Raw genomic sequence first — 10319 nt, 5'->3', positions numbered from 1 at the left:
AGGGGAGAAGTGGGGGCCCCTTTGTGACCTGGAGGGAAGAGGAGGGGTCTCTGGGGTGAAGTAGGCCCTGTGTGATCTGGGAGGAGCAGAGATGGAGGAGGGGCAGCTGAGGTATAGCTGCCCCCCATGCCTGGGTTCTGTGTGAATGTTGATGCTGGACACCTGGGTTCTGAGACTGGGGGTGCCTGGACACCAGGGTTTCATGCGTGTGCCAGGGTTAGGGAGGGGACCCTGGGTTCAGTGTCTATGCAGGTGGGGGTGCTGGATGCTGGGTATCTGCATTGGTGTTGATGCTGGGCAAGGGGAGGTGGGCCCCAGACTCTGGACTCCCTGTGTGCTTGAGTCTCTCTCTGGGACCCTGGTGGGGTATATGGGGGTGTGAGCCACTGAGGGCGGAGCTTGGCAGCCTTGTGGGGGTGGTGTCCAGGGGGCAGGTCTTGGGGCTTGGCCAGTTGCTGACTCCACCCCTCTTGCCTCCAGCAGGAGCACAGGTTTGAGAAGGCATTGAGAGAAAAGAAAGGCTTCATTATCAAGCAGATGAAGGAAGATGGGGCCTGTCTTTTCCGGGCTGTGGGTGAGTGGCTTCTACCCTGCATCTGCACCCCAGCCCCTTATCTGCTTCCCCCTGTCTGACCCCCTGGCAGAGTTGTGGGGCTAGAAACCAAGCAGTGTTATACTTAGCTATTCCTCAACTGCCCAACCCCAGAGCTGGGCACATATCACCTTCCTTGTGTCCTGTTATATGCAGCCATTTCTAAACTGCTTCACACCAGAATTGGGTGCATCTTGGCCCTCCCTCTATGGTGTTTGACCCCAGGGGTGGCTGCATCTTGCCCTCCTTGTGCCCTGCTCTACCCAGGAGCTGGGCACATCTGGGCTCTTCCTTCATAGTATTATACTCTGTTGTTCCCCAGCCTTACATGTCAGATGTGGATGCATCTTGCCTTTTTTGTGCACTGTTCTGCTGTTCTGGTTATCCCTGACCTGCCCCACCCCAGAGCTGGGTGAATCTCAGCCTTCTCTCTCTTGCATTATACTCAGCCACTCTGCCCCAGAGCTAGGCACCCTCCCTCTGTGGTGTTACACTCTGTTGTTCTACCCGGAGTTAGGTGCATCTTTCCCTCTTTGTGCCATATTAGACTTGGCTGTTCCTAACCTGCCCTACCTCAGAACTGGACATATCTCAACCCTCCCTTTATAGTGTTATACTCAGCTGTTTCCCAGCTGGCCCACCTTATAACTGGCTGCATCTGGGCCTCCCCTTCACAGTGTTATACTCAGCCATTCCACCCTAGAGCTGGGTGCATCTCAGCCCTCTCTCTATGACATTACACTTTGCTGTTCCTTATCTGTTCCTCCCCAGAGCTAGATGCATGTCAGCCCTCTCTGTAGTGTTATACTCAGATGTTTTCCAGGTGCTACAACCCAGAGCTGGATGCATCTTAGCCCCCACTTCATACTGTTATACTTGACTGTTCCTCAGCCATTCCACCCCAGAGCTGGGTCCATTTCAGCCTTCCCATTATAGCAGGGATGGGCAATTATTTTGGGCGGAGGGCTGCTTACTGAGTTTTAGCAAGCCATCGAGGACCACATGACAGGCAGCCAGGGGCAGATAAATATTAATTTTCCAAATTTTTAAGGGCCCCGCGGGCTGGATAGAATGGCCTGGCAGGCTGCATTTTGCTCACCCCTGCATTATAGTGTTATACTCAGCCGTTCCCTAGTCAGAGCTCCCCAGAGCTGGGCGCATCTCTCCTTTCTTTTGCCCTGTTACATTCAGCTGTTCCTAACCTGCCCTGCCCCAGGGCTGGCTGAATCTCACCCTCCTTGTGCCCTGTTATGCTTGGCCATTCCTCACCTGCTTCACCCCAGAGCTGGGTGCATCTTGGACCTTCTCTGATTCAGCAGATCCCTTCCCCCTTGACTCAGCAGATTCCCTCACTCTGTGCTGGTGCATCAGCAAATTCCTCTCTGACTTAGCAGCAGGATAGAGAGGAGTGTGCGCTCAGAGGCAGGCCAAGAGGACCCAGGTGTCTGGGTTCCTATGATCCAACCCACCAGCCACCATTCCCCTCCCAGAGAACCCAGGTGTCCAGGCTCCCAGCTGCCATCCACCAACCACCCTCTTACTTCCCTGCCCAGAGCAGGGAGAGGTCCCAGGTATATGGGCTATCAGTCGGGCCCCATGTCAGCATTCTAGTTAGCAATGCCCTCCCTTGGAGGGATGCCTTTGGGCCCTATCTCATGATCCTTTGCTTCTTCTCCTTCCCCGCCACTTCAGCCGACCAGGTATATGGTGACCAGGACATGCATGAGGTGGTCCGGAAACACTGCATGGACTACTTGGTGAGTGGTGGTAGGGCCCAGACACCTGGGTTCTCTGAGGGATGGGGAGGACCTGGGGGTGAGAGCAAAGGGTGTGTGCAGCCAGGACTCCTGGGTTCTCTGGCGGGGCAGTAGGGCTGGGATGTGAGAGCGGGGTGGTTGGGAGCCTGGACTCCTGGGTTCCATCCTGATGCTGGGGGTGGGGAATGGAGGCCTGTTGCATTAGAGCAGGGTGGATCTGGCTGTCTGGACACCTGGGTTTTTTTCCCAGCTCTAGGGAAGCCAGTTAGGATTATATAACCAGGGATGGGCAGCCCAGACATGTGGGTTCTCCAGCAGGGGAGTGGGGGCTGGGGGGTGAGAGCAGGGGGGCTGGCAGCTCAGATGCCTAGGTTCTCTCCCCCCCAACTGCCCCCAGATGAAGAATGCTGACTACTTCTCTAACTATGTGACTGAGGATTTCACCACCTACATCAACCGCAAGCGGAAAAGCAATTGCCATGGCAACCACATCGAGATGCAGGCCATGGCTGAGATGTACAACCGCCCTGTGGAGGTCTACCAGTATGGCACAGGTGCCCTAGATGCCTCCTGCTATGGCAGGGATGGGAGGGAGCTGGATGCCTAGGTTTCATCCCTGCTACAGGGATTGGGGGCTGCACACCTGGGTTCTATCCCTGCTGGGGGTGGGAGGCACAGACAACTGAGTTCTCTCCTCCCTAGGAGAACTGGGAGCCTGGACACCCCTCTTTGCCGGGGAGGGGCCAGGAGCCCAGACGCCTGGGTCCCATTCCCATGCCCCCCTCCTCTTTGCGCTCCCCCTGCCCCCACCCCAGAGCCCATCAACACGTTCCATGGGATCCAGCAGAACGAGGACGAGCCAATCCGTGTGAGCTACCACCGCAACGTGCACTACAACTCCGTTGTCAACCCCAACAAAGCCACCATTGGTGTTGGCCTTGGCCTACCTGCCTACAAGCCCGGGGTGAGGGGGCAGAGCCAGACTTGGGGGGGGGGGGCTCAGCCTGCTGCTCCTTCAAGTTGAGGGGACTCAGGGGGCGAGGCTGTGCTGGGGTGTGCGAGTGGGTGGATGGGGTTATGCTGGGATAGAGTTCTGTTTGCCTTCTCCCTATAAGTCAGAGCTCTGTCTACCCTCTTCCTACTGGGGTTGAGGGGGCAGGGCTATACTGGGGAGGCAGGGCTATGACAAGGGGTGGTTCTCCCCACCCTCCCTCAAGCTGGGGGCAGGGCTATGTAAAGAGGTGTGGCTAGGGTAGCAGAAGGGAGTGGGGCCTGAGCTCAGGATGTGGGTCCATCTCTATCTCATGGTGTCTCCCCAGGTATGGGGCCTGCACTCAAAGGGCACGGTCAGGACATGGGTTGGAGGGGACGGGGGACAGGGCCTGTGCTCTGGAGGCATGGTCAGGGACATAGGGGGAGGACCTATGTACTAGGGCAGGGGTTTTCAACTTTTTAAAATAAATGTACCTCTTGCGGTCCCCTTTTTAATAAGTGTACCCCTGGGGGGGTGGCAAGTAGCTGGATGTGGAGCTGGGGAGGGGGTGGTGAGTGGCTGGATGCTGAGTGGGTGGGTGGTGAGTAGCAGCAGCACAGCATCTCTGCAGTCCTGCTATTGCCCTGCCCCAGCCCTGCTCCTGAGGTGCAGGGCGTGGTGTAGGCATACCCCTAGGTAATGCTCTAGGGCAGCATTTCTCAACCCATGGGTCATGATGCAAAACTGGATCACAAAAATATATGGAAGGGTCACGAGCAGGCTTTAAAAATGGATTCTCCTTTAAAGGAGAAAACCTTTTCTAAAGGAATTTTTCATGTTCCAAGCCTAATCAAGTCCAAAGTCAGCCCAGAACCATAAGTGGCCCTACAACCAGCAAACATCCTCCACCCCCACCAAAGGCTTTAGTTATTTCCAAAGTCTTTTGGTTGGCGTACTACGTACAGGCCCAAGTCCAGACTTGGGGTTCTGATGCCCCCAAGTTTTGCCTGCCCTCAGCCACATGGCCGCAGAAGCAAGCTAGGGAGGAGCCTTCCATTTCCATAAAGTGGGCTTTAAGCCGCAACACCTCAGTGGGTACTAAACTATGCCAGAAGAACAGTTATCCCCAGGAATGCTTAAAAAAAAACATGGCTTTTCTGTTGCAGACTGGCAGAGTTCCAGCCTGTAAGGGGCTGCTTGGTGGGGGGCCCTTGTCCCACACACTAGCGGCTGGTGGCAGGGCACAGTGGGTCAGGAGTGAGGGGTACTGGATCGGGACTGGCCATTGATGTTTACAAGGAGGTCCTGGTACATAAAAGGTTGAGAACCACTGGTCTAGCTGCTATGGCCAGGTGCACAGGGAAGGGCCTGGTCAGGGTATGTTCAGGGTCATGGGGGTGTCCCTACTGACGCAGGTCTGTGTGTCCTATGGGTGTGGCCATGGACCCAGGGGGTGGAGCCTGTGCTTTAGAGGTGTGGCTAGGTGCCCAGGTGCCATAAGGCAGGTGAGGACTGGTGCTGTAGGGTGGGGTAGTGCCTCACCCTCCGGGTGGAAGTCCCTGGCTCCACCCACTGCCTGGCTAACTCCACCCCCTGCTTCCCCCCAGTATGCAGAGCAGTCGCTTATGAAGAATGCCATCAAGACATCGGAGGAGTCATGGATTGAGCAGCAGATGCTGGAGGACAAGAAGCGGGCAACTGACTGGGAGGCCACCAATGAGGCCATTGAGGAGCAGGTGGCTCGTGAGTCCTACCTGCAGTGGCTGCGCGACCAGGAGAAGCAGGCGCGCCAGGTGAGCCCCTCCCTGCCACAGCTCCCCAGAGCTGGGCACATCTTGGCCCATTATGTTTGGCTGTTCCCCCGAGAGCTAGGCACATCCTGGCTTGTTCCCACCCAGAGCTGGATGCATTGTATCCTGTTAGACTCGGTTTTCCCACCCCCCCAGAGCTGGCTACATCTCAGTCCATTAGACCCAGCTGTTTCCCAGCTGCTGCACCCCAGAGCTGGGTGCATCTTGGCCTGTTGTGCTTGGTTGCTCCCCTCAAGAGCTCAGCACACCATGACCTCTTTGACTGGGCCATTTGCATCCAGAGCTGGGTATATCTCAGCCCATTAGACTCGGCCATTCCCCTAGCTTCTCCTTCCCAGAGCTGTACACAACTCAACCTATTGTACTTAGCTGCTTTCCCCAGAGCTGGCTGCATCCCAGCCTCTTGGATTCAGTCATTTACTAGATGTTCCTCCCCAGAGGTGGGCACAACTCAGCCTTTAGGCTTGGTTGTCCCTCTCTGCTCCAAGAACTGGTTGCTTCTCTCCCTCTTATGCCTCATTATACTCAGCTGCCCTACCCCAAGAACTGGCTGCATCTTGGCCTCTTTATACTCAGCTTTCCCTAAAGCTGGCTGCAACCTGGCCTGTTATGCTCAGCTGTGGCACACCAGAGCTGGCTGCATCTCAGCCTGTTCTACTTGGCCATTCCCCAGCAGTCCCACCCCAGAGCTGGTGGCATTTTGGCACCTTATACTAGGCCATTTCCTATTGATCCCCATCAACTCCCCTCAACTCCAGCATCCCAGTGGCTCCTGGACCTAGGGGGTGGGGCCTGTGGGTTGTGGCAGAGCCTGCTGTTAACCCTTAGTTTCTTGCAGCCACGCAAGGCCAGTGCCACCTGCAGCTCAGCCACGGCAGCAGCAGCAGGGGGCCCTGAGGAGTGGAGTGGGCGCTCACCTCGGCAGCGCAGTGCCGCCCCCTCCCCCGAGCACCCAGGGCTGCACACTGAGCTTGTGCCCCCTTCTGGCAAGCCCCCCTCACCTGGCACCGGTCCCCCTAAACCACCCTCTCCCTGCGCTCCAGGTAGGTGGCTTGGGTGGGGATGGGGCTATGGGCTGCTGGGGAGATGGGGACAGGGGTTATATGTTGTGAGGGAGGGGCTATGGGTCCTGGCAGCAAGGTGATAGGTTGCTGGGGGTCTGAGAGTGAGGAGGGGGCAGGAGCTGTTGGCAGGTGGAACTGGGATAAGGGTCGAGCTCCAGGCTGCTGGGGAATGGGGCAGGGCTATAGGTCATAGAGGCTGGGCTATGGTTTGCTGGGGAGATGTGGGTGGCACTGGAGAATTGAGTGGTGTGGAGCTACGAGTCCTTGGGGGCAGAGCTATGATCTTCTGGAGCAATGAAGGCAAGGCTTATGGGAGCAGGTCTGTGCACTACTGGGAAGATAGGGTGGTGCTATGTCCTGCTGGGGGAATGCAGGTGGTCCTAGGACATAGGGTGGTGGCAGGGATATAGGTCCTGGAGGAATGCGAGGCAGAGCTATGGGGTGTGGGGGCTGGGGTGTGAGTTCTGGGGGAATGGGGGCAGGCTGTGAGCTGCTGGGGGAATGGGGTGGGGCGGGGCTATGAGCTGCTGGGGTGATGGATGTGAGGCAGTAAGTCGGGGCTAGGATAGAGGCTGCTGGGACTGTGGGAGTGTTTTAGCTCACTGGGGTAGCTCAGGGTTCCTGGGGGCAATGGGGACAGGGGCCTACTGCTCAGCTTCCCCCCCCCACAGGTACCAGCAGTCAGCTGGCAGCTGCAGGGGGCCGCACTACCCCCCCATTGGTATCCCTGTACCCTGCACTGGAGTGCCGTGCCATCATGCAGCAGATGTCCCCCACCGCCTTCGGTGAGTGCCTCTAGGGGGGAGAAGGGAAGGGATTTGGAGCTGGGGGCAAGGCTTCAGAGCAGCTAGGACTGATGGGGGTGGGAGAAAGGGCTCTGTTCCCTGCTGCAGAGCTGGGCACATCTCGGCTCTGCCAGATTGGGGTTATACTGGGCATTATTCCCCAGAATAGGCTGTATCTCAACCTCACTGATGCCGTTAGATTCTGCTTTTCTCCAGCTGTTCTACCCCAGAGCTAGGCACATCTCGGCCTTCTCTGTGGAGCATTATATACTTGGCCATTCAAAGCTGCTTCATCCCAGAGCCAGCTGCATCTCAGCCTCTTGTGTTGGTTATACTCAGCTGTTCCTTCCCAAAGCTAGGTGCATCCCAGCCTTCCCCTGGGGAGGGGTCATACTCTGCTGTTTCAAGCTGCCTCTCCCTGGAGCTGGTTGCATCTCGGCCTTAGTTTTGCCTTGTTATATTCAGCTGGTCCCCAGCTGCCTTACCACAGAGCTGGCCACATCTCTGCCTTCCCTGTAGGGAGCTATAGTCAGCTGATCCAACTGCTCCTCCCCACAGCTGGGTGCATTTCACCTCTCATTTGCCTTGCTAAACTCAGCTGTTCTCCAGCCAGTCTACCCCAGAGCTGGGCACATTATTTCCCCCGCAGGAGAGCAGAGGGCTATATTGATCCATTCTCCAGCTACTCCTCCCCAGAACTGGGTGCATCTTGGCCTCTTGGCTGTTCTCCAATTGTTCCACCCCAGACCAGACTGAATCTCAGCATCTAGGTCTTGTTACATTCTCAGCCATCCCGTCCCAGGGCCAGCTGCATCTCTATCTTCTCTGTGGGGTGTTATACTTGGCCATTTCCTACCTGCTGCACCCCAGACCTGGCTGCAACATGGCCTTACCTGTAGGCTATTATACTTAGCTGTTTTCAGGCTCCCCACCCCAGACCTGGTCATATCCTGGCCTCTATTGTGCCTTGTTATACCCAGCCATTCCAAAATGTTTCACCCCAGACCTGGCTGCATCTTGGTCTTATTACACTCAGCTGTTCCCCAGCTGCCCTACCTCAGAGCTGGCTGTATCTGTGCCTTCCCTGTAACCTGTGATACTCAGCTATTCCCAGGCAGTCCTCCCCAAAGCTGGCCACATCTCAGCCTCAGTTTTTTTTCCTTGTTCTACCTAACTCTTTTCCCAGCCACTCCACCCCAAAGCTGGCCATCTCTTAGCCTATCCTGGGAGCCATTCTACTCAGCTGTGTACCATCCCCCATCTTCTCCACCCTTCAGGCCTTCATGATTGGGAAGACGATGAGATCCTGGCATCGGTGCTGGCCGTGTCACAGCAGGAGTACCTGGAGACCATCAAGAAGAGCACCCTGCACAGAGACAGCCCTGCTGACAAGAGCTGATGCCCCTAGACTGCCCCCTCCCCCCTTCCACTGCCACCTGCACCCCTTCTTCTCCCCCTGCTCCCTTCCCTCTCCCCCAGAGACTGGAGCTGTCGCTGCATGTTGGGAAGAGAATTATCCTGGATAAAGAGAAACAAAGACCCCCCAACCCCCCATGAGCGCCACAAAGGAAAGAGAAACCCACCGTGTCTGGCCTGGCCTCTGCTGTGTCATGGGTGGATGTGGGGAGGGGATCCCCCCTGTGAATTGGGGAGGGGGTAAAGGGGGAAAATGCCCTACCCCATAGCTGGCTTCATCTGGGGCAAGGTTGTGTTGTGCTGGCCTCTTTCACTCTAGAGGTGGCTGTATTGTGCTGGGGGTGGGGAATATGGCCCCCTACAGTGCCTACCCCCTAGAGGCTGGAAGTGGGGCTGAGAGGGAAGGGCCTAAGTTCCATGTGGGAGCTGCCTCACAAGGCTTTATAAGGGCTGTGGCCTGGGGACCCTGTTAATCCTGTGGGTGCCCAGAGGGATTCCCCCATGACTAGTCACAAGGGGGGTGGCATTTCCATCTATTGGTGCAGAGGGACCCAGGTGTTTTGGCTTCCAGCCTCACCTGCTCTGACCCTGCCTCAGCCCCCAGTCTACCTGGAGAACCTAAGTGTCCGGTTCAGCCTTCCTCCCACCACAACTATCTGGGCTCAGAGCCCTCTCCCTACTCTAAGCTCCACCCTGACCCCTACTCCTTAGAGAACCTAGGTGTCTAGGCCCCCAGTGCTGCTATGTATTTTTCCAGGTACTACCTCCTGCTCCCCAATGCTGGTGACAGTCACAGTCCTCCAGAAGGGCTCCTCTAGCCAGCCCACCCACATACTCTGTGGTTCCACTGTACTACTGTAACTGAATCATCTATCTGGTGGTAGTCACAATTCTCCAGGAGGGCTCCTCTCTAGGCAGCTCCTATTCATTTATGTTCCAAGGGTGGTCCACTTGAGCTGAGCTGTCCTACTCTGTGTTGGCAGGTCACAAGAGGACTTCAAATTATCAGTTTTCAACTCTATGGTCACACCTTCAGTCCTCCCAGCAAGATGCCCCCTAGTTCACTCCACTCAGGTGACAGGGTGGGGGTGGTCCTCTAACCCAGGCCTTGCTGCTATTCATGATAATGGATGTGGTCTCCCAGGAATCCCTATAATCCATCCACCCTACGGTGAGAGGCACAGTTCTGTGCCTGCTCCCCTTTGCCCAGCCTGTTCTCTGCTCTATGGTCACAGCCAGGGTCCTACACGCAGGACTGTACTCAGCCCCGCCCTCTACGGTGAAAACTATGATCCTCCATGCCAGGTTCTGTTCTAGCCAGACCCAACTTTATGGTCACAGTTGCGGTTCTCCAAGCAGCATGTCACTCTCACCCTATGGTCACAGCTGCAGGGCTCCACTCTACTGTTCCCCATGCTCACAGGCTCTGCTCTATCTCAGTCACACCCCTATCAACCCGGCTGCCCACACGTACACGATATGGTCACAGCCGCGGTCCCCCACGCCAGACCCTGTTTTAGCTGCCGCCCCGACTCTATGATTATAGCCACGGTCCTCCAAGCCAGGTTCCATTCGACCCGTTCCCCCGCGAGGCTCCATTCTACTCTCTTCCACTCTAGTGTGAGCGCCAGTCATCCACACCAGGCTGCGCTCTAGACCCCCCAATTTTCTGGTCACAGCTGTGAGGCCCCACTCTACTCCTGTACCAGACTCTAGGGTGAGAGCCCCAGTCCTCCACACCAGACTCCGCTCTAGCCCTCCCCCCGAAACTATGCCTCCTCTCTAGCCGGGGTCGGTGCTCCTTCTCGCTTGTCGCCTGTTTCCCGCAGGAAGCGGAAGCGCAGAATGCGGAAGTGGTGGCAACGCTGGCGCTTGGGGCCCGGGCAAGTGCCACCATGGCAGCGGCGACCGCCGGGGGGGC

The 10319-nt window shown here is 56.8% G+C and overlaps 2 protein-coding genes across 2 annotated transcripts in view; both read left to right on the top strand.

The window, feature by feature from the left end:
- The first annotated feature begins 427 nt into the window (after nucleotides 1–427).
- Nucleotides 428–8521, top strand: OTUD5 (OTU deubiquitinase 5). The gene is made up of 8 exons (XM_006032010.3): nucleotides 428–574; nucleotides 2285–2349; nucleotides 2747–2903; nucleotides 3165–3313; nucleotides 4930–5115; nucleotides 5972–6176; nucleotides 6869–6982; nucleotides 8260–8521. The coding sequence occupies exons 1-8, from the start codon at nucleotides 538–540 to the stop codon at nucleotides 8379–8381; spliced, it is 1035 nt and encodes a 344-aa protein (XP_006032072.1). The 5' UTR covers nucleotides 428–537; the 3' UTR covers nucleotides 8382–8521.
- A 227-nt stretch (nucleotides 8522–8748) lies between these two features.
- The window catches only part of SLC35A2 (solute carrier family 35 member A2), a 10172-nt gene continuing 8601 nt past the window's right edge, over nucleotides 8749–10319 (top strand). Inside the window, exon 1 of the mRNA XM_025213667.1 lies at nucleotides 8749–8785. Within this exon, the coding sequence (XP_025069452.1) occupies nucleotides 8749–8785 (37 nt within the window). The remainder of the gene's footprint in view (nucleotides 8786–10319) is intronic.

The sequence above is a fragment of the Alligator sinensis genome, unplaced genomic scaffold, assembly GCF_000455745.1.
Source record: "Alligator sinensis unplaced genomic scaffold, ASM45574v1 scaffold137_1, whole genome shotgun sequence".
Classification (NCBI taxonomy): Eukaryota; Metazoa; Chordata; order Crocodylia; family Alligatoridae; genus Alligator; species Alligator sinensis.
The sequence above is the reverse complement of the archived record's forward strand: the minus strand, read 5'-3'. Positions and strand labels throughout refer to the sequence as shown.

Coding starts and splice junctions, on each gene's coding strand:
- OTUD5 (XM_006032010.3), top strand. CDS start 538: ATGAAGGAAGATGGGGCCTGTCTTTTCCGGGCTGTGG. Junction 2,904..3,164: donor GGTCTACCAGTATGGCACAG/GTGCCCTAGATG, acceptor CCCCCACCCCAG/AGCCCATCAACACGTTCCAT. Junction 3,314..4,929: donor TACCTGCCTACAAGCCCGGG/GTGAGGGGGCAG, acceptor GCTTCCCCCCAG/TATGCAGAGCAGTCGCTTAT.